The sequence below is a fragment of the Eumetopias jubatus genome, unplaced genomic scaffold (assembly GCF_037043125.1).
Source record: "Eumetopias jubatus isolate StellerSeaLion01/CBP00866 unplaced genomic scaffold, mEumJub1_p1.0 scaffold_7, whole genome shotgun sequence".
NCBI classification, from domain to species: Eukaryota; Metazoa; Chordata; class Mammalia; order Carnivora; family Otariidae; genus Eumetopias; species Eumetopias jubatus.
This window is the reverse complement of record NW_028274813.1, coordinates 135,126,471-135,148,600: the sequence shown is the minus strand read 5'-3', so window position 1 is coordinate 135,148,600 and position 22,130 is coordinate 135,126,471. Positions and strand designations below refer to the sequence as shown.

Here is a 22,130-nt window from a genome sequence, read left to right as displayed (position 1 = left end):
TGTGAAGCAACTGGAAATTCACACATCTGGTAGCTAGTGGAGCCAGGATTCAAAACTTCCTCATTATTCTAAAGTCTATCCACTTGATCATCATGCCCTGCTGCCTCTTTGGAGGAAACAAAAACCTAGCTGGCTAGGAAGTGAACCTGGACAACAGGGGTCAGAGAGCCAAATCCTAACCACCAGACCTATATATTTTCCCACCTATATGTTTTCTAATTATTTAAGAAATAATCTCTTTGATATTTTTTTTTTTTTAGGATATATCAAAGTCAGAAGAAACCAAAAGAAGCTCTGCCCCACTACCAAGAGGCTTTAGAATATATTGAGATCAGTAGAGGTGAAAAAAGTCTTGAGTGTGTACCAATATTGAGGGAATTAGCAGGTGTTGAGCAAGCCCTGGGACTTCATGACGCATCTATCAACCATTTTCTACAGGTAAGCTGCAATATGCTGGCCCCCAAAGCTCTTCTGGACCCAGTGCTTTTCATAGATACAAGTGGAATAGCAGCTCTGAGAATGCCTGGTTTTGTTATTTGCTCTGGATAAGAACACTTGGCCGGGAGTAGATGTTCAATAAACATCTTCCTATAGATGTCCGAGTGGATGAGTATGGGATAGGGGTCCTCTGTTACCAGGTGCATGTCCTCAGATAGCCCGAGACTCCCTGAAGACAGCTTTTCTCATGTTAGTGGCATGATTCAAGTTTTATTTTCTGAAGTTCTTTATCTTTTCACGTTTATCCATTTAGAGCTTATGTTATCAAACTGATTAGGTTTCTTTTCTACTATATTCTAAAATCTTCACTTGAAGCCACTTAGAGTTGTCATTTGTTAGCTGCTGATCTACTTTATCATCATAGGAGTCCTCTGTGAGTGTGTCAGTCAAGGTTCTCCAGAGAGACAGAAGCAATAGGATATATAGAGAGAAAGAGAGAGAGGGATTGATTTTAGGGAATTGGCTGACACAGCTATGGCGGCGCACAAGTCTGAAATCCATAGGGTAGGCAGGCCAGCTGAAAACTCAGGCAGGATCTCTGTATTATAGTCTGGAGACAGAATTCCTTCTTCTCCAGGAAACCTCGGCTTTTTGCTCTTTTGGCCTTCAACTGATTGGCTAAGGCCCACCCACATTACTGAGGGCAGTCTCCTTTACTCCAAGTCTGATTGTAAATGTTAATCACATCTACAAAATACATTCACAGAAACATCTAAACTAGTGTTTGACCTAAAAACCGGGCACCATGGCCTTGCCAAGATGACACATAAAATTAACCCTCACGGTGAGTTTGATGTTTTGTATTGCAGCATTTGCTAAGAGCACATTTTAAATTGTTTTGTCTGAATTTTTCCCTGTTAAAACTGTAAAATATAGATTGAACTCATTCTTGTTATTTCAAATGAGATGAAATGACATGGGACTAAGAGTTCTGGATTGCTCTTTCTTTCTTTTTTTTTTTTTTAAAGATTTTATTTATTTATTTGACAGAGACATAGCGAGAGAGGGAACACAAGAAGGGGGAGCGGGAGAGGGAGAAGCAGGCTTCCCACCGAGCAGGGAGCCCAATGCGGGGCTTGATCCTAGGACCTTGGGACCATGACCTGAGCCGAAGGAGACGCTTAACGACTGAGCCACCCAGGCGCCCCTGGATTGCTCTTTCTTTTTAAAATTGTCGGACCGTGTATACGCCCATGCATAGTTTTTAGAATGTCCCATTCTGTCACTCTATCTGGATTATCTCTCTTAATTACTATCACCCTGTGACATAGTATTATGTCCAGTTTATAGATAAGGAAGTCAAGAATTAGAGAGGTTGAGTGATATGCCTAGGAGTACGATTGATGCCAATAAATGGCATAGCCCAGATTCAAACCCAGTTGTTTTTAGAAAGATTTTTCTAGCTGCTTTGTAAGAGAATGGACCAGGAAAAATGTGCCAACAGTGGAAGTAGGGAGACCAGTTAGGAGACTACTGAAATAGCAAAGGCTAAAGGTGATGATGCCTTGGACAAGGATGATGATAGTAGGGATGAAGCAAAGCAGGTGGGTAGAATTGATGAGGTATGGAGATAGATTGGATGTGGGGAAAAGAGGGAATGGGGAAGAATCAGTGATGACTCCTGGGTTTCTGGTCTGAACAACTGCATGAATGTTTGTGCCAGGTACAGTGGTGGTTGGGGAGCAGGTGTTGACGGGTGATGGAGAGCTGGTGAGCTCAGGTTTCAATGGCAGGTCTGAGATGCCCATACAGGTGGAAATGTCAGTTAGATAATCAGGACTAGAGCTCAGAAAAAGGTCAGGAAGTCATCTACTTATACGCAGTGGTCGCCTTGGGAGAGGATGAGATCACCAGGGGGGTTTATTGAGTCAGAAGAGAAAAGGACATGACAGAGCCTTAAGTAACTTCAGTGTTCATTGGTCAAGTCAAGAAGGGTAACCTGGCAAAGAAAGCAGAGAAGAATTTGGCAGAAAAACATGAGTAAAAGTGAAAGTGGTATCTTCTGTGTCTTTTGATACCTTTTGCTGTTATGAAGGACACAGAGCTGTTGGGAGAATAAATGAATGAGTATTCATAAAGTGCTTAGCACAGTGCCTGATACATAGTGCTACACAGAATTTTAAAAATTCCCCTCTTTCCTTTCCTTTTTCTTTTTCTTTCCTTGATGACTTGGTCAAGGGAAACACTGGGGCAGTGAAGAGGCAGAAACCAGATTGTGTGGTGAGTGAGATGTGAGGAAGCAAAGGTCATAAACATAGGTACCTGTTTTTTTTAATTTTGTAATTTAAATTCAATTTTTAACACACAGTATATTATTAGTTTCTGGGGTAGAATTTAGTGATTCATCAGTTGCATGTAACACCCAGTACTCATTACATCACATGTCCTCCTTAATCCCCATCACCCAGTTACCCCATCCCCCCAGCCACCTCCCCTCCATCAATCCTCAGTTTGTTTCCTAGAGTTCAGAGTCTCTTATGGTTTGTCTTCCTTTCTGTTTTTCTCTTATTTTATTTTTTCTTCCCTTCCTCTATGTTCATCTGTTTTGTTTCTTAAATTCCACATATCAGTGAAATCATATGGTATTTGTCTTTCTCTGAATGACTTATTTCACTTAGCCTAATACCCTCTAGTTCCATCCATATCGTTGCAAATGGCAAGATTTCATGCTTTTTGGTGGCTGAGTAATATTCCATTGTACAAATACCCTACATCTTCTTTATCCATTCATCTGTCGATGGACATCTTGGCTCTTTCCATGGTTTGGCTATTGTGGACATTGCTGCTGTAAACATCGAGGTGCAGGTACCCCTTTGAATCACTATTTTTGTATCCTTTGGATAAATACCTAGTAGTGCAATTGCTGGGTCATAGGGTAGCCCTATTTTTAACTTTGAGGAAACCCCATAGTGTTTTCCAGAGTAGCTGCACCAGTTTCCAACACCACCAACAGTGTTAAGAGGGTTCCCCTTTCTCCACATCCTCAGCAACATCTGTTGTTTCCTGAGTTGTTAATTATAGATACCTATTTCACAAAGTACTAAGAGGTGAGGAAGACCAGCCCAGGCAGAGGGAAGAGCATGTGCAAAAGTCTGAAAGTGAGATGTAGCTTGACTTCAGGGAACCGAACCAAGTTCCCTCTGCCTGGGCAGTGGGGATGGTGAAGGTGGTAGTTCGCTATCATTCAAGTAGGGTTTTGAAAGTCATGCTAAGGAATTTGAGCTTCATCCTGAGGGGAGTTAAGGGTTTTCAAGCAAGGAGACCGACATCATGAGATTATCAGTCTAGAAGGGTCGCTCCGCAGTATGGAGAATGGACTGGATGACAGAGAAGTAATCAGGGAGGTATCAGGAGACGGCCGCAGCAGACCAGGTAGGGGATGATGACACTTGGACTCAGGTGTTGTCATGGGGATAAAGAACGTGGAAAGACTTGAGAGATGCATAGAGAGTAGAAACAGTGGGTTTAGGAGTTGGGGGAGTGAAGGAGGCGGAGAAGTCCGGCATCGGGCATCTGATATTCCCATCAGCAATGCCTTAGAGTTCTACCTTTTTCACAACCTCACCAATACGCATTAGTATCTGTCCTTTTTATTTCAACCATCCTAGTGAATGTGGAGTGGTATTCCACTATGCTTTTGATTTGAATTTCTCTATTGACTCATGATGTTCTGCCTCTGTGTATATGCATGTGACCATGTGTCCATCTTTGGAGAAATGTCTATCCAAATCCTTTGCCCATTTTTTAAATAGGGTTGTCTTTTTATTGTTGACTTACAAGAGTCCTTCATATAGGATATTAGATACTAGACCCTTATCAGATACATGATGTGTAAATATTTTCTCCCATCCCGTGGGTTGTCTTCTCACTTTCTTGATCGCATCCTCTGAAGCACAAAAGTTTTTTTTTTTTTTAATTGAAGTCAAATTTATCCTTTTTTTCTTTTGTTGCTTGTGCTTTCAGCCTCATGTCTAAGAAACCATCGCTTAATCCAAGTTCATGAAGGCTTGTATCTGTTTCCCTCTAAGAGTTTTATAGTTTCCGTTTTTACATTTAAGTCTTGGATCCATTTTGAGTTAATTTTTTATAGGATATAATGTAGGGCTCCAACTTCATTCTTTTGCATGTGAATATTCAGTTGTTCCAGAATAATTTATTAAAAGGACTATCTTTCCACCACTGAATTACCTTGGGACCTGTGTCAAAACCAATTGACCATAAATGTAAGGGTTTACTTTTGGACTTTTGATTCTATTTCATTGATCCATATGCCTATCCTTATGCCAGCACCACACTCTCAATCAATGTTGTTTTGTGGTAAGTTTATGGATATTATAAATAATGCTACTATGAACATTAATGTACAAGTTTTATGGTAAGTTTTGAAATCCGTAAGTATGACATCTCCAACTTCTTTAGTCTTTTTTAAGATTGTTTTGGCTATTCTGGCTTCCTTACATTTTTATATGAATTTTAGGTTAAGCTAATCAATTTCTGGGAAAAAAACAATGAGTCTCTATTTCAACTGGAAAGTATTGATATCATCACAATATTAAGGCTTTCAATACATGAAAATAAGATACCTTTATTTATTTAGTTCTTCCCTAGTTTCTTTCAACTATGTTTTGTAGTATAAGTTTTATACTCCTTTTGGGAGATTTATTCCCAGGTATTTTTTTCTTTTGATGCTCTTAGAAACAAAAGTGGTTTTTTTTTTTTCCTCTTAATTTCTTCTCCCTACTGTTCATTTTTAGTGTGTAGAAATACAAATGGTTGCATGCTGCAACCCTGCTGAACTCATTCATTAGCTCTAATATCTTTTTTTGTAGATTCATAATGCTTTTTTGCCATGCAAAAGCTTTCACATTTTCAACATTTCCTTTCACTACGTTTGGATTTTGAATCTTTTATAAGGATTTCTCTGTGTTAGAGTTATAGAGTAATTCACTCATTTCTATAATACTTGTAAAGTTTAATCGGTGACTTTTATTGTTGTTTATTCTTGAGTTTAATAAAGATTGGAGAGTGTTTAAATAAACGGTTACCAATCATTATTAAAGAGATAGCTTTGTGAAGTTGAAATAGCATTGGGTGTGAAGTCAGAAAATCTGAGTGGGAGTCCAGATTCTTCTCTTTGTCTGCAGTTTGATTATACAAGTCATTTAACCTCTCCAAAAAGCAAAAAACAAAACAAAAAAAGAACAGTCCTACAAAAGGCCCTATCTATTTCAGAACTGCTCCAAGGTTCAAAATGGAAAGTGCTTTATGAACCATTAGGCATGTTGTCAGTATAAGCTCCTTTTATTTATTAACAGTAATTATTAAACATTTATCAAGGCCCCTCTTTTCTGTCAGAGACTTACCTAGATATAGAAAGATACAGTGTCGCTGCAGTTCCGCATGGGAGCCCTTGCCTAAAAGCCATTTAGTAAGTACCCACAAAGAAAAGGGGTTTTGTTATTTCCCCCTCTAGTTTTTCCACTCTTCATTCCTTTGGAGTGAGAGAAACGCCCAGAGAGAAAAGACCTTTTATTTTCTGTAGAATGTTGACAAGTTCCTAAAGTATTTTAGGAACTAAGCCATTCAAGTGGAGAAAACTACCAAGCCCCATGAGCCCACCACCTGGGGAAAGCGGTGGTCCCAGGGGCTGGTGACCGGACTGCTCTGGGCCCCATTGGTCCCCCTGCATCAGGGATCTGCGAGACAGCCTGCAGGCGTGATTGTTTAAACTATTCATGGCAGATTTGGGCAAGAGACCCGTGTTTGCCCATCCAAAAGAAAACCCGCAGGATCTCATTTCTGTGAGGATGTTCATGGATGTATGTGTTCAGGGGGGATAAATTAACGCCCCACGAGCTTTGGCTGCTTTTTGACATCTCTGACAGTTGAATTGTCTATCTTTCTTTTCAGTTTTCAAGGCAGCTCTGCCTCTCAGTAGTTCCCAGATTTGGGGGCAGTTGGATTCACGGAGTATTGCGAACTAATTTATCAGTCATTCTACCATAAACTTGGAGGTCAGAAAATGTGGCTTCAGGTTCCTCTGGGCAGGTTATCAGCCTTGGCCAGGCCCAGGGGACGGCTGACAGGTGCTCACACTGGGCTTCTGCCAGCTTCAGACCACACGGCAAATGGCAACGCCTCTGATTGGTTCTGGTTCATCGCTGTGTATTTGCTGTAATATGCTATTTATAATTTCCCAAAGCTCTGAAAATACTAGCCTTTTCTTGTTTAAAATTAGAAAAGGTGCAGAATGCAATTATGATTCTGTGCATTATAAAAATTTTCTAAGAATGACATAAATCCAGGTGCTATACTGTTTCTTTTTAAGTAACTATTTTTTTATAAAATAATAATGCTCTTTATTATTATAAAATAATAATGCTCTTATAAAAGCTAGGTGAGGGGTGCCTGGATGGCTCAGTTGGTTAAGCATCCAACTCCTGGTTTCAGCTCAGGTCATGATCTCGGGGTCCTGAGATGGAGCCTGTGTTGGGCTCTGCACTCAGCGGGGAGTCTGCTTGAGATTCTCTCTCCTTCACCCTCTGCCCTTCCTGCTCATGCTCTCTCTCTCTAAAATAAATAAATAAATCTTTTTAAAAAATCTAGAAAAAGACAACTCAGTAGAAATATAGACAAAAGGCAGGAACGGTCAGTTTACAGAAGAACTACAAATAGCCAATAACCATACAAAAATAATCGTCAATGTCATTTGCTATTTAAGAAAGGCACTTTAATTGAAGAAAGGCCATTTTCACCTGCTGTGAGCAAAATAAAAGAGTTTGAGGATGCCCATGGTGACAAGGGTACAAGAAAGCCGGCATCCCTGTGCACTGCTGGAAGGAGTGGGGATTGGCACCACTTTGGGAGAAAACAGTTGATATTCTCTTTCTAATTTTATAATGCACTGACCCTTGGACCAGCCAATTCACATCTAGAAACTTATACAACAGATAGATGTGTACACATGTGCGAAGATGTATAAGCAGTGAAACTGTGTCACTGGCAAAAGCAAGCCTTTAGAAATTAGACATACTCTTAAAATCCATTAATAGGGGACTGGTTATGAAATGATGATATACCCATGTGGTGGAACACCATAGGAGCACTGAAAAGAATGAGATGGATGTGTATGTTCTCACTTGAAAGATGCCTGGAGTGCATTATTATTTTTAAAAAGCCAGATGTAGACCAGAATGTTTACTCAGTCAACAACTGGTCAGACCCGGCAACGTGCCAAGGCACAGTGGCCCGCACTGGGACTATGATGGAGGGTCCCGCCCTCGAGGAGCAGACTAGGGAGTGACATAGGTCTTAGCTGAATAGTCACCCAGATGAATGTGAAAGGCAACTGTGACATGCACATGGGGAGAGGTACCGAGTGCTGTGAGAGCTCCCAGCAGAGTGACCTGGGACACCCCAAAGATTGAGGAGAGGGGAGCGGGGCCCCTGTGGCAGAGCCCAGGGGGATGGTGGCAGATAAAGCTGGGGGAGGAGGGCAGGGCAGAGTCAGGTTACGATCACGCATGCGCGTCTGTGCATCTGTGCGTTTGTATGAACATGTCAGTGTTTCTAAGAGGACACACGGGAAACTTGATAGTGATAGCTATAAGGCATCAGACTGCAAATCGGGAGAAGAGGGTGAGCCTTATAGACAGAAGGGAGAGGGCGTTTTAACTTACCACTTAGGATCTTTCAAAATTATATAGTGGTATTACTCCTATAAATCTAAAAAAATCCCACTACATTTTAAGAAAACACACACTTATCACCAAGAGAGGATGAAAATCTAAGTTCCCAACATATCTATTTTGGTGTGAACCCTTACGGAGAGCAGGACCTTTTCTCCCCCAGCCCTTTGGAGGAGCTATAATTGACAACTGGAGAGCTGCCACAGAGGACTCTCTCTATTAAAAGAAACTGGCTTCCTCTGGGGCCCTCGGAACTATTTTTCATTGCCCTCTGCACCCAGTGACTTCCCTTTCATCTACTCCCCACCCCCACCCCCACCCCCGGGGAGCTCCAGCAACATCTTTCTCTTTGCCAAGGCTCTCCCAGCTGCCCCAGGCCCCTGCGGTGTGGGTAGCCATGAGAGGCTTCCCTCCTGGCCAGAGATTGGAGAGAAAAGGAAGTGTCAACCTCAAGCTGCAGCATGACCCTGTCCTGGACAAGGCCATCAGCCCAAAGCTGAAGGGTGGGGATGGCCAGCTCCGGCGAAGCCAGGAGGGAAAGCCATGTAACTACACGGCTGGTCAGTTCTAGAAGAAACACAGCAAGCTCACACCTCACAGTGACAAGGGGACTTGAGCTTCAGTGGAATTGAGGCACTAACTTGAATCAAAACAGACACACAGACACGTGGTGGAAGGCACATTTATCATCTCCATCCGTCACCCACTGCCTAACTCCCTACTGTGGTGTCGTCCCTCTGCGGTTAGTTCTCAGAAGCTGCTTCGGGATCCACATATTGGCAGCCCGGTCTCCCCCTGGCCAGCCCATTCAACTTCTGGGCCAAACCTACTACCTAGCAACTATTTCTCTGACTCTCAAATAATACTTCATTACGTTGATTAGAAAATCATCATTCTGTAAATTCGACTCTCTTGAAAACCAGATGTTAGACTAGAAAAGGATGCAACTGGGAATCACAGGCCTTGGTTTGAATCCCTGTCCTACCACGGACCCCTCTATATGACCTTCAGTTAGTTGCTTGATCTCCTGGATGCTTCATTTTCCCGTCTATCAGTTGGGCTGTTGACATCACTCTTAACCACTCCTTCCGCGACTAAGCGAGCTGGTGTATATAATTCACATAGCACTACGCCTGACAAAAGTAGGTGCTGAATCAGTGTGAGTTTCCGCCTTGCCACTGTCCTGTCCAGTGCTAGCCCTCAGCTGTACAAAGAGATCCTGGCAGTTACTGAGTTGGAGACTTTTCTTGCCTTCCCCATGAGTGTTCATGTCCCCAGGGTAAAGAGACCCAGCTTAGGTCCACAAATGTTCCTTGAACGACTTGTGTACTCTCCGCTTGGCTATGGGAGAGAGTTCTCTCTGAGTCAGTGATCCCCTACTTATTACCGAATGGGAAAAGAATCTGTCCCTCCCTTCTGCCAAGAGCTGGGGTTCTGCCGTCAGAACCATGCATGTTTTAAGTTGAGTGTTCACATGATGGGGTCTGCTTGCATAAATAGAAACATCCTTTTTACTAGTCATCAAGTTTTCTCTTCAAGAGCTATTACACATTTCGTAAATCCAAGGGGACAGGCTCAGTTCGATAAGAGTCTGCCAGCTCCAATTCTTGACAGCTGGATTGGCGCTGCGGACTCGGTGGTTTCCCCCAAAAACGCGCAGAAGGACCAGAAGGCAACAGCTGCTCTGTACCTTGGCAGGGCTGGAGGTGGTTTGTCTGGTGAATGAGGTTTTTCAATTAAGGGCCTTGCTCAATATGGGATATTAAAGGTTTGGTTTTTGTTTTTGTTATTAACCCAGTACAACACGCTAACAGCTCAAGAGATTTAGGAATATTAAACACTCCCTCTCAGCTTCAAGATGACAGTTGATAAACATATAACCATAAGATACTGAAGACAACAAAGAACGGGAGGAAAGATTTGAGCCCTGGGAGATTAATAAATAATGAGGAGCGAGTGTAGTCAAGCCACAGATCCCCAGCGGGGCCCATTACTTGGGCTCCTGCATAAAGCCAGAGAGGCAAGCCTAGCTCCTATAATTCTGTTAACACTAACAACTAGTCCTTAAATGCTCTCAGATGTATACAACAGGGGTATTTATATTCTCTTAGCAAACAGAGTGTTGTTCCAGAATCGTGAACAGTGATTTAGTTTGGCGAATTGGGTAATCTAATCACTAGCTTTGTCAGCTGCCTTTGTACTTACTTGCTAAGGGGGCCTCCTGTTCCCTGCTGAGCTGTGGTTCTCAGTCTGCATCCTCCGGAGCCCTCACGTTCCATGGAGGGTCTTTAGGGCACAGCTGGGTGGGCGCAGCTGGGTAAACTTCTAGGCCCTCTCCACCTGCTTCAGGGACAGCCGCTCCACTCTTACCTGCTCTGCACTTTAGAGAACATGGAAGATTCTATTTGGAATGAAAGGGTTTTTTGGGGGGGGGGTTGCTTCAGAACAGAAACTTGAAACTCAGTGGTGCCATGATGTTCACAACCTTTTGTAAGTTACTTTTCCCCTCACTGGTACGTTTCTGAAATGTAACCATGTTGGTATACCTAGGTAGAGTTCAATCCTTGTATGAATACACCATAATATTTCATTCCCCTTCTCATGGATATTTAGATGATTTCCCCTTTTTCACCATTTGAAATAATGCCTCAGTGAAGTTGAGGACATTTTTTTTTTTTTATATCAAGAGTGAGAGGTGGTGATCTCCGAGCTGGCCAGGAAGGGAAGAGACAGCAGGAGGGGGCAGGTGGATAGTGAGAAGCGGGGAGTGGATAGAGGACTAGAAATTGCATGGACGTGATCGAGGCAGGACGTGATAGGGCAAGGGGGTCTGTCAGCTGCATGATCCAGAGGTAGCAGAGAATAAGCCATGATAAGGCCCCAAGTGTGATGGAGGACACAATCTGGTCAATGAGATGCTAATCTTGCACATTTTAAACATCATGGTTCCCTTTTCCTCCCCCACCCCAACTCCCTCAATGTTAAACCAGCATATGGTTTTTAGAAGCTTCAAGAACATCAAATATAAATTAGATCAGGGATGGAGTTTCTGAAAAATGAATAATAAATGTTTGCTTATATTAGTATCTCACTAATTACAGAAAAATGTTGAGGTTATGACAATTTTGTGAAATTCAGATCCCCTTAAGCTCTCAGGATCCACTTTCTTGATATCGTGAGCATTTCTGCTCTTGGAAGATTTTGCTTCCTGTCTCCAGAAGCAAAAGGCAACCTACAGAACTTTCAGAACGTGTAATTATTAATTTGAAAATAATTTTGGTAGACATCTATCTTTTACATTGCCTTGAATTATAATATTGAGTGGAAACTACATACGAAATTTTTTTAATTTGAATTTGGGTTTTAACCAATCTAAAGTACTGTATATGTTAAAAGTCTTTGTGACAATGTGATTTAAATCATTTCTTGCATCGCTGGGTGTTGTCCCCAGTGGTGGATTGTAGAGATAGTTAGCCAGGGGAAAACCCCAAGTAAACAGGATTCAGTTTGCATTTGGGGTGGGGCAGGCTTTTCCTCTCTCTTTTTTCCTCTCTGCAAACCCTGACCACGTGATGCTTTGACTCTATCCCTGTGGCTCCGATTGTCTTTACTTTTTGGAGTGTGCATTATTTGAAAACCATTTCCAGTCAGAGCTTCAGGCCAAACTGAGAATAATGACTAATTGGGAGGTCACTGAAATTACTTGTTCAATTTATATATTTATTTATATCCTATAATAAGAAAAGTAATTTTAAAACAGAGGATATTGTTAGCATTTATGAATATGAAATTCTGGTTGTTCTAACATAACAATTAAAGTTATGGCCAGCAATCTTGATTTGGAATAACCCCTATCATAAAAAGCCGAGAGCTAGTAACTCAGCTGATTTTAAATATGACAAATGAGGCGACAGTCTAGCGTCTACCCTGATTATCAGCTCAGAAATGGGTTCAGCTGATCATCAGCGGACCAAGTCTCTAAGTCTTTGCCGTCTCACTGTTTGGTCTGGACTAGAAAGTTTGTTTTTTTTTTTTAAGATTTTATTTATTTATTTGAGAGAGAGAGAAGGAGCAGTGGGGAGGGACAGAGGGAGGGAGAGAGAGAGAGAGAGAGAAGCAGACTCCCCGCAAAGCAGGGAGCCCGATGCGGGGCTCGATCCCAGGACCTGGAGAACGTGACGTGAGCCGAAGGCAGACGCTTAACCGACTGAGCCACCCAGGTGCCCCTGGACTAAAAAGTTATAATGGTATGGCTTTATCTCCTAGGCCAGATCCCATGCATCAGTCATAGCTCCTGGGGGCTGTGCGGAGTATGCTGGCATCAATTAGTGATGCACCAGGGGCCAGGGCGGAATAAAAAGCAAATCTGAAGTCAGAGTATCAAGGTCAGAGTCTTATCTCCAGCCTTTATTAGGTGTGAGCTATCTTGGGCAAGTCACCCATTCTGCAACCTCAGCTTTCTCATCTACAAAACATGGATAACAAAAATTAAGAAAATTGGGACGCCTGGGTAGCTCAGTCAGTTGAGCAGTCAGTTGCTCCGCTGGCAGTCTGCTTTCCCTTTGCCTGCCGCTCCCCCCCCCACCCCAGCTTGTGTTCCCTCTCTGTCTCTCTCTGACAAATAAATAAAATCTTAAAAAAAAATTTAAGAAAATTAAAATCAATACCACAAATGAGAAAGAAATCTTACTTGCTGTTAGCATGTCTTGCCTATCCCAGTCTGGCATTTCTCCTTTAGGTTTGCGATATTTTAGTATTTCTGTCACCCTTTTGGCATTTAGTTGCAAACTACCTACCATCTCGCATTAGTGCATTGTATGATGTCATGCTCACTTCCTGTTCCTTTCCCTACTGCCCACACTTTCTAGACCGGGCCCCTCCTGCCATAGGCGATCAATAATTATGTTTATTGAATGAATGTAAACCTATTACTGATAGCTTTTTAAAACTTTAAATGTCCACAGTCAGATGAATATAGCTTTATTTTCTCATTTATTTTTTATTTACTATCTTTTTATTTGGAGAGACATATTTTGCATTTTATTTGAGAGGACTGTTATTATTTTATATTCACAGGATCATAGGTTTTATTTTTTTTTTCCTCTTAAAGAATTTTAAATTGGGTTTTATTTTCAAGGAACTGAGCTGTTTTCTGTGCTCAGGCAGCCCCATGGGCCGGTTTGAAGAGCGTGCAGGCCAATGGGCTTGGTGGATCAGGCCCTGGGGAGGCTGCGAACACCTGCGGGGGGATCCCCCTTTCTGGGCTGAGCGCCGGCAGGGGGCTGGGTTCGCCCACTTCCTGGTAACCCATCTCCTTCTTGAAACCTTCCTCCCCGCCTCCCCGTGCCCCCTCGGCTGACACCACACTACCACACTCCTAGGAGCAGAGACTTTTACATGATTTACTTAGCGATGTGCCCTGGTCACAGCTTCACGCCATCTGGACCCAGCCTTTCCCTCTCCACTTCATGATGCCTTTAAGATCCAGGTCTTCTAAGAATCGACTGTGCTTCCACATAAATCATATTGTCTAGCTGGCTAGAAAGTTCCTTAACTTTCTGCTTATCGCTGCAAGAACGGTTAGTTCCCTACTGCTGCCGCCAAGCAGGTAAACGAACGTGTTTCTTCTTTCCCTGGTGACAGGCGCATCTCATCGTGCTGAGCAGAAGCCCCTCCCAAGAGGAGGCAGCAGTCTCCGCACATTTTGTCGCCCACGCTGGCATCGCTTCTGGGAGGACCGAGCACCACGGTGAGCTCAAACCCTCTGTGGGCGGGGCTCGCTGCCTGCCTGTCTGCGCAGGCGTGGCTGGGTCTGTAACCAGCTGCCTTTAGGACAGGCCAGCAGGTGGCGGAGCTGGGACATAAGCCCCTTGGAGAGCTTTGGCGGCTTTATGTGGCCGTTCCTAGCTGGGCCACTCCCTCAGCTTCGCCAGTGTCTTTTGGTTTCTATCCTGTTCGGCCTTTCTCCAGTCTTTTACTTTCAAATCCAGGGAATCTTCCTCCAAGCGGAGCTATTAAGAGCCCAAGAGAATCCATGCTGGGCTTAACGGGAAAATCTGCTCTGCTTTCAAAGGTGATCTATTTTTAAAGATTTGTTGTGGAGCTACTGTGGCAACAGATCTGGCTTGTCAGAACCCAGCCCACAGACTTTCACAGCACCGGGCTTTCCATCAGGATGAACTTACATGGTTTCAGGAGTCCAAGAGGAAGTTGCCATTTATGACTCATATGGTTTTTCTTAGCCCCATGTAATAGGTAGAGGAGCGAGCTTGGGGAGTTCTTTAACCCACCCTTCTGGACTCCGAGCATACCATATGCCTCTGTTGATGGAGAACACACATTCCAGTGACTTTTTTTTGGGGGGGGGTTCAGAATATTCAGAAACAGAGTATAACTCGTGAAGAAGACCTAGGGGTATATTCCAAAATATCAGATAAAAATAATCATGTACTATAGTAAAATAAGATCCAATGTGCCAGCAAGCCTAAAATTGAGATCCAAAATAATTGAGGTTCAGGAAGGAGGAGTTGGGCTATGATGTAGAGGCTGGTGGGTAGGCAAAGATGAGGGGGGCACCTCTATGAGCAGCTTGGTCTGCACAGATCCCCAGGCCAGGCAGGGGCTCAAGTCCAGGGTGGAGCTGGTGAAGGGGATTTGGAGTTTATCCATCTGTCCATCCCACCTTACAGACTCCTCATTCTGGTCTCCTGGAGCTTTGAGCACCTTTCAGAGGCCGGCAAACTTTCAGATCCCCTCTCTCTGGAACACTCCATATATAACAATCAACTTCAAAACCTTCAAAGAGCTAGCAGTTTTTTGACCAGCTTATTGGTGCTTAAAATTTCTTTAATGGGGGAAAAGAACCTTCCACTCCCAACTATTGAGACAGTTAAGATGCCAATGCAGGTTTGATGAAAATTCCTAGACTAGCAGGAGTCACAAATCTACATGTCTGTAGGAACCAAGTAAGCCGTGTGAGTGACACAGATAATCATGACAATACAGTAACAGCAGCAAGACAATACGGAGTGCTGAGGACTGTAGCAAACTGGAGAAGCCATACCCCATGGAAAGTGAGCAGCAGCCTCTCACTTTCGCCCATTACCATCAAGTGGAAGGCAGGCTTCTATGGCAGATCTGCTTTTTCAAGAGAAGGCAGAAATCTAGATTTTTATGTGTAATTGATGCTAACTAGCTCAAATATGTTTCAGACTCTGAGTGGGGCAAAACCAGTGTGAGGGCCAGACCTATAACTTCTGACCCGGAGAGCGGGTGTATAATGAATGCTTGTCAGACTCTTCCTGTTTTCCTCAAGGCCTCATGGGTTTCAGACAACCAGAGGGTTCTGAGCATTTAAACTGGTGGGCTAGGGATCGGGGAGTCGTGGGTATTCCCAGGACAATGCCAAACGGCTAAGGGCGCCTGGGTGGCTCAGGCAGTTAAGCGGCTGCCTTCGGCTCAGGTCATAATCCTGGGGTTCTGGGATTGAGCCCCACATCGGGCTCCCTGCTCAGCGGGGAGTCTGCTTCCTCCTCTGCCCCTCCTCCCACTTGTTCTCTCAATCTCTCTCTCTTAAAGAAAAGAAGAGAGAGAGAGAGAATACCAAACAGCTAGGAGACCAAGGCCCAAAGACCCTCTATGCCTAGAGGGATTCCCATTTGCCAGCATCTCCGCTAGTTAAAAACTGTATGTATTGGGTGAGGACCGATAGAACTTGTGTCCTGAAATGTTTTTCCCCTCTAACTGCAAAGTTAAGCCACTCCGTTTTGCATGACTCACAGAATCAGACAATCCAAATATATATATACCTATATTTTTATTTATAGTTTTTAGTCTACATATAGTGTGGGTATTATAAATTGAGAATGACAGTGATACCATAATAAGATCTGTGAGAATTTAATGACCTCACACAGTAATAATGGTAGTAACAGCTAATGCTTACATGGTTCATATGGGCATGGTTCTAACCAGTTACATTTATTAACTCAGTTAATCCTCACAACATCTCCATGAGGTTGGTATAAGTACTTCCAGTTTCTGGTGGAGAAACGGAGGCACGGAGAGATTAGGCAATTTCCCCAGGGGCGCATAGCCCGGGATTAGCAGATTTGAACCTAGGCTCTTGACCTCCTTGTTACATTAAAAGGTCTGCAAACACCACCTTTCCTTCCTTGCCCTGCCACCCTCCACCCGCTTAGGCCCGCCGAGGAGTCTACGGCATTTGGGACAGAGAAAGGACTAGAAAAGCGGAGGCAGCCCAGAGAGATGGGTTGGGAGAGCCAGGGGGCAGGGGCCAGTCCAGGAGCACACATGGGCTCTCGGTTCCCCCTCTGTCTTTGGCAGCCTGAACCCTGCAAGCTGCCTTGACAGTCAGAATTTCAACTACAAGAGGAGTGTAAAGAAGGAAGAAAACTTCCCCCCAGGAGCAGGGAGCTGCAATTGGCTTTACAGACTAGGGAAGGGGGTCACTTCTGCTTGAGGCTTAGTGGATTGGTTGCTAGAAACATAGGCAGCAGGAATCATGGTAAGCATAGCGTTACTAGTAACAATTAGTAGCAGGAATCGAGCTGGCCTTGTCTGCAGATGCTGGAACTCTCACACACGTGCTCACTTAATCCTTTTCACAAGCCTGAATTTTATAAGTGAGCGAACACAGCCAGCTCCCCATCCCTGCCCAGTCCATCCATCTATATTCTGTCTACTCATTGCTCTACCCAAAAAGGACATAGTCCCTCTCCGTCTGTAGGGTGCCTCTAGATGAGCCCTTCTCAGGCTCAGCTTCTGCACATCAGAAGACAGTGGAAATGGCTTGCACCTAGATGACATTAGGAAGAAAGTTTACTGAAGCCTTAAAGGCGAGTCAGTGCTAAGTGAGGTTGGGCAGTGAAACCGTGGGATCAGAACAGCTGCTTGTTGGGCAGCAACATGAATCCTGGGAACAGGTGCAGAGAGGAGCCCAGCCCCCATCCCTAAGGCCTCAAGTCGTCTAAATGGGCATGTTAGAAACAAACACAAGCAAGGAGAAACCCCAAACTCTTCCTACTGTGTTCACCAGTTTGAAAACTGCATCTGTCAGAATCCTGGTTCCCTTGGTGGTGAACGTGGAAAAGGCTGTGGCAAATCAACTGATCGTCCGGCATCGTGAGATCCAGAGTTTGTTCTGGCTCTTACCCACAATGCCTAAGTGTGGTGTGGGCCGAGGGGACCCATGTTACAGGCATGGAGTCAGTGTGCCTTTGGAAGCAGGAATGAGCTGGGCCCTGCCCAGCCAGGAGCTGCAGTGGGAGTGGGTGGGCGCATTCAGGGAGCCTGGGTTTTCTAGTCATCTCTCTGTGACCCCCTCACAGGCCAGTGCCCCCCACAGTGGGAATGAGGGAAACCCACCCAGGCCTCTGCTGCCTCCAGCAACTAAGGGGAGCTAAGGGGAGACCACCCCGCAACACACACACACACATGCGCGCGCACACACACACACACACACACACACACTGGTTGGCTTTCCCCCAGGACGGCAGAGCTAAGGGGAGACCACCTCGCAACACACGCGCGCGCGCGCGCACACACACACACACACTGGACCTTAGTGACTTTGAGTGTAGTAATCCCAGCCAGATCCCCTGGGGGAAAATCTGCATATTCCATCCAGTGCCATGGAAATCCACAGGCATGGGGACCTCAGCTCTGCTTCCCTGTGCTTAAACCTGTCTATGTAGAGTAGATTTTTTTTTTTTTTAAGAATCATTAATGAGAAAAATTTCTCATTTGGGGATTCTCCATAGCCTGCTCGATAAATGCCCATTGAAGGCATTGCCCTCTGATAAACAAAATGCCACTGGCCAAGAAGCTAGCATGTTTCAGGCTCCACGCTCAAGCGAATCCCTTTGCCCTGTGCCTTTCCTGCATTCCTTATGCAGACAAAACTGCCCTAGAAGTCACGAAGGATTGTGATTGCATAAGGACTTCCAATTCAGGCTCCTGGAATGTCACTAACCTGAGCCTGGCCCACTTCCCGGAGCGGCCATAGACAAACTTGGTATTAACAGCTCTCCCAACCCTGCTAAGTGTTCAGAGCATTGGCCTTGCCTTCATAACTCTTCTCCTAAAGGATATTAAAATGAAATGGGCGGAAGCCAAGTACATTTCAGTGTAAACCTTTGAGAGGCAGAGGCTGCCGAGCACAGGCGGCCTTGTTTGGAAGTGGCTCCATCTACAGCCTGGGCTCTGTAGGGTCCGGACCCAGCAGGATGGAAGGGGCCCTGTCAGAGCCTTGGGGGCTGGCGGTGGGATCCCTGGCTATAGGAACCAGACTCATGGGTGTAGGTGCATTCCCAAGCTGTAATTCCCCATGCACAAAGATATATATTTCCTTGGCCCCCACTTATCCTAGGCTCTCCCCCACATTTTGCACAGTAGACATAAAATATATAAGCACCTGAAGCTAGGCATTGCCTCTTGAGGAAGTCTCATGTTTTATATACCTCCATGATCCTCCCTTTTCTCAACTCTTCCTCCTGTGGACTGCCTTCTCAGCCTGCCCCTCTGCTGGGTCCTGTCCCACCCCCAGCCCACTCCCCGCCCACTGAGTTATCGATGCTCCTTGGGCCCTGTGTGTCCGACAGAGACAGGAAGTCAGACAGGCTCTGGAACACGCACACGCCCAGCTCCAGTGGACTCCTGACAGTGGTAACCTGGCCACCCAGGAGCAGCCACAGTCAGGTGGCCTTCACCTGCCTGTGGCCCTCCTCATCTGCCCCAGCTGGCTCCCTCACCCCACCTCCAACCTGGGGAGGCCTCTGGGTGGGGTCTGTGGTACAGCCCTGCTGGTGGAAATGAGTGTAAGCCACGGCTGGCCACACCTACCCAGCTCTCTCCCTTCCTCTTCATTCTTCCCTCTCCATCTTCCTTCCTCCTTAGCCTTCCCAAACCCCCTCGAGCCCCGTGTGCTCTGAGAGACCTTTCCTCAGCTCCTAGGCAAGGCCCATTTCTTGCTACAAAATGCCCAGCCAGCCTGAGCCTGGCCTGCCTCTGAGCTCCGCAAGCAGATGTCAGCATCCATGCCTGCTCTGTGCTCTAGAGGCCAGGTGAGGAAGGAGAAGCTGCAGAGAGCAGGTTGGGTGAGGCCAAAGAAGAACCCTTACCCTGTCTCCCACCATTTTAGTAGGGCCCCGTCTCAGAAACTTCTGGAAAGTACCTTACTGTACATCCCATCTAGAGGACCAAGGACCAGGGCATGTCCAGGGTCACTCTGCAAGGTAGAGGCAAAGCAAGGCTTAGACAGAGGCCAACCACAGACTCCTTAACCCACTCCGGAACTGGAGAGTGAGTGACACTGTCCCCAGAAGTCCAGGGAGCCCAGAGAACGGACAGGTGGGGGCTGCAGGGTCGGCCGCTCTTGGGGCCAGCAGAGGATTAGAAGGGGTGGCCTCTTCCTCCCTCCAAGTCTGTGATGTTGGTCTCTCTTCACAAAGGGACAACCTGGGGCAAACTAAAACCTCATCAAGCCTAGCTTACAAACTGCCTTTCATCTTTGTGTCTGAGAACAAAGTCTGTGGCTTCACTCCTCTGCTAGGGACGATGAAATACATGCCCTCTGTGATATCCCATTTTTCACTCTTCTACTGGCTAATAATTTGTGTTCAGAACTTTTCAGAAAAACCTATGTTATTTATACCCTGACTTGGCTTCAAAAAAGATTTTTAGGGCAGTTTCTGGAAAACATATATACTTCACCAAGACAGGTAACGGGCTGGAGGCTGCTGGATACCTGACCACCCCTGGGGGTCCACTAGTGGGTGGGACTATGAGTGGTGGGGAGGTAGACATGGGGTCAGCTTCCTGGTGGCAAGGATGTTGGAGGCAAGCAGATCCCCACGGTGACCGAGCCCCTTACTGGGCCTGTGGGTTCCTGGCATTGTGCGCGCACTTTATCTATGCTCTTCCACGCAAGCCTCACCCAGCCTGCTGCCATCTTGGTCACCTTATGCTACTGATGCAAACCTGCCCCCCAGAGATGGCCTTGGACTTCCTGGGATCACACAGCTAGTGAGCAGCAGGTGTGCCTCTCCCAGAAGCCGTGTCCAGGGCCTGTGAAAGTGTTCTTCCCAAAGAGGGTCTCCAGTGTGGACCACCAAAGGCCTTGAGGTGAGGAGAGAGCCTGACCTGGGCTTCCTAAGTCCTCATCCCCCCCCTTTGCCCCCACTCCCACCAGGGCTGGCAGGTGGCCTCGGGGCAGCTGCCTGTGCAGGGCCTGTAGCAGCCCCCAACAGGGTCTAAATGGGTCCAGTCTGTTTGTTTGCTGGGTGATGGACCTCCTCTGGGGTTAATGTCAGGCTAAATTCCCTGCGGTCCTTAATGCTTTTGCTGTGAGTACATAGTACAGACTCTTTCCCAAGACTGTTAACAAAAGATAATTGTCACATTGTACATGTAGGCCTCCCTCTTCATGAAAGCTGCCCTCACTGTTCAGCTCTTGCCTTAGGACAGCCTCAAGAAAATGAGCCCAGGGTTACCGGCATTTGTTTTAATTAAAAGCCTCCTAACCTCCAGCGTGTCAATGTGCAACCCCACATTCCTCTTGCTCTTTGAACGAAGCCCGTTTTTGTTTTTGTTGTTGTTGTTGTTTTTGCCTGTATATGAACATAGAACCAAACAGAGTCTGGCAGGGCCTCCAAGAGACATTAAGCCCCCCTGCACACTGGGCCACACTTTGCCCTCGTGCTCACTCACAGACAGCCTAATCACCGTGTTGCAGTGGAAACGGGAGAGGACCCATGGCCTTGGGACACCTGTGCCACCGGGGCTCGGATTCACAAGCTAAGTCATGCTTCTGTGCTTTAGAAAATGACCTCATCTTCTGCCAAGGCCACAGGCATCAGGTTGCAGATGATTCTAGAAGAGGTTTTCAAAGTTGGGGGTGGCCATTGTGAGCTCACTGAAATGGCTGGCTCTTTGTGAACCCACACCCGGCTTCAGGGCACCAGGTCCATGCTGGGGCATGGCATCTCCTCACCCTGCTTGACCTTCCATCTTTCTGGAAATCATTTGTCCGCCATGGACCTCCAGGGGGGTGTCCACCCCCAGAAGAACAAACTGCTCATTAGGGAGTCACTCCTTAGCTGTAGTAACAGGACAAATTTGCTCTCCCCACGAAGACTGATCATGTGGCTCCCACTTCAGAAACCTAATTTGGGGGTTAGGTGAGGGAAATACATCAGGGTCTTACAGTAAAGGAGTTTTCCTGTATCCCAGGTAAAGATAAAAGTAGTTTCAAATTTAGAGGCAGGGAAGGCACCCGCAGTGGATGCCCAATACCTTCCTCTGTTCCCAGACTCAAGGCTCTTCTGATCTACAAGGGCCCTGCCAGGATGTCCAACATGTGGCCAACTTATATGGGCCAACAACCGTCAGAGAACCCCTCCCTCGCCCTCACCCCATCTGACCAGCGACCTTGCAGGCAGCACCTTCAGAGGGCAGACTCCAGGGCAGAGCCCATCTCCGACGTCCCACCACCACCCCTGGTTTGCATTCACTTCAGTAACCCTGCTGCCTTTGTTTCAGTAATAAATCCCTTCCTCCCTTCCCCTCCCTTCCTTCTTCCCTCACTCTCACTCGCTCTTCCAGAAATCCATGTGTGCTAACAAGCATCCTCTTTGGAAAGTATGAATACGCCTCCCTGAGTTAGAGGTTGAGCCATTTATGCACTGGTTTGTTAGGCCAAGCAGCGCCCTCTCTCCTAGCATCTTTGTGAGATCAGCTGCACTAAGGGAAAGGAGTAGGTGGCACTTGGGTCTAGGGCACCTGCAGTTGGTCAGCATGTGACTGCTGGGAGAAGGGATACCAAGAGGTAACAGGACATGGGGCTAGAAAGCTATCAAGTGCACTGTGTCCTCCTGTGTCTGAGAGACCAGCTCCTTACTCAGGAAGGCGAGGGAAATGCTACCC

General features: G+C 45.8%; 1 protein-coding gene and 1 long non-coding RNA gene across 3 annotated transcripts in view; one reads left to right on the top strand and one right to left on the bottom strand.

Annotated features, from left to right (window-relative positions):
- The window catches only part of LOC114223842 (uncharacterized), a 32,732-nt gene extending 19,777 nt beyond the window's left edge, over window positions 1-12,955 (bottom strand). Inside the window, exons 1-2 of the long non-coding RNA XR_003612254.2 lie at window positions 12,877-12,955; window positions 10,392-10,566 (exon numbers count right to left, since the gene is read on the bottom strand). This is a non-coding gene — a long non-coding RNA (uncharacterized LOC114223842). The remainder of the gene's footprint in view (window positions 1-10,391; window positions 10,567-12,876) is intronic.
- Window positions 1-22,130, top strand: part of TTC23 (tetratricopeptide repeat domain 23) — a 74,637-nt gene that overhangs the window by 28,141 nt on the left and 24,366 nt on the right. For both annotated transcript variants that reach the window (XM_028122843.2, XM_088024961.1), the window contains exons 5-6: window positions 261-438; window positions 13,830-13,935. In XM_028122843.2, the coding sequence (XP_027978644.1) occupies window positions 261-438; window positions 13,830-13,935 (284 nt within the window). The remainder of the gene's footprint in view (window positions 1-260; window positions 439-13,829; window positions 13,936-22,130) is intronic.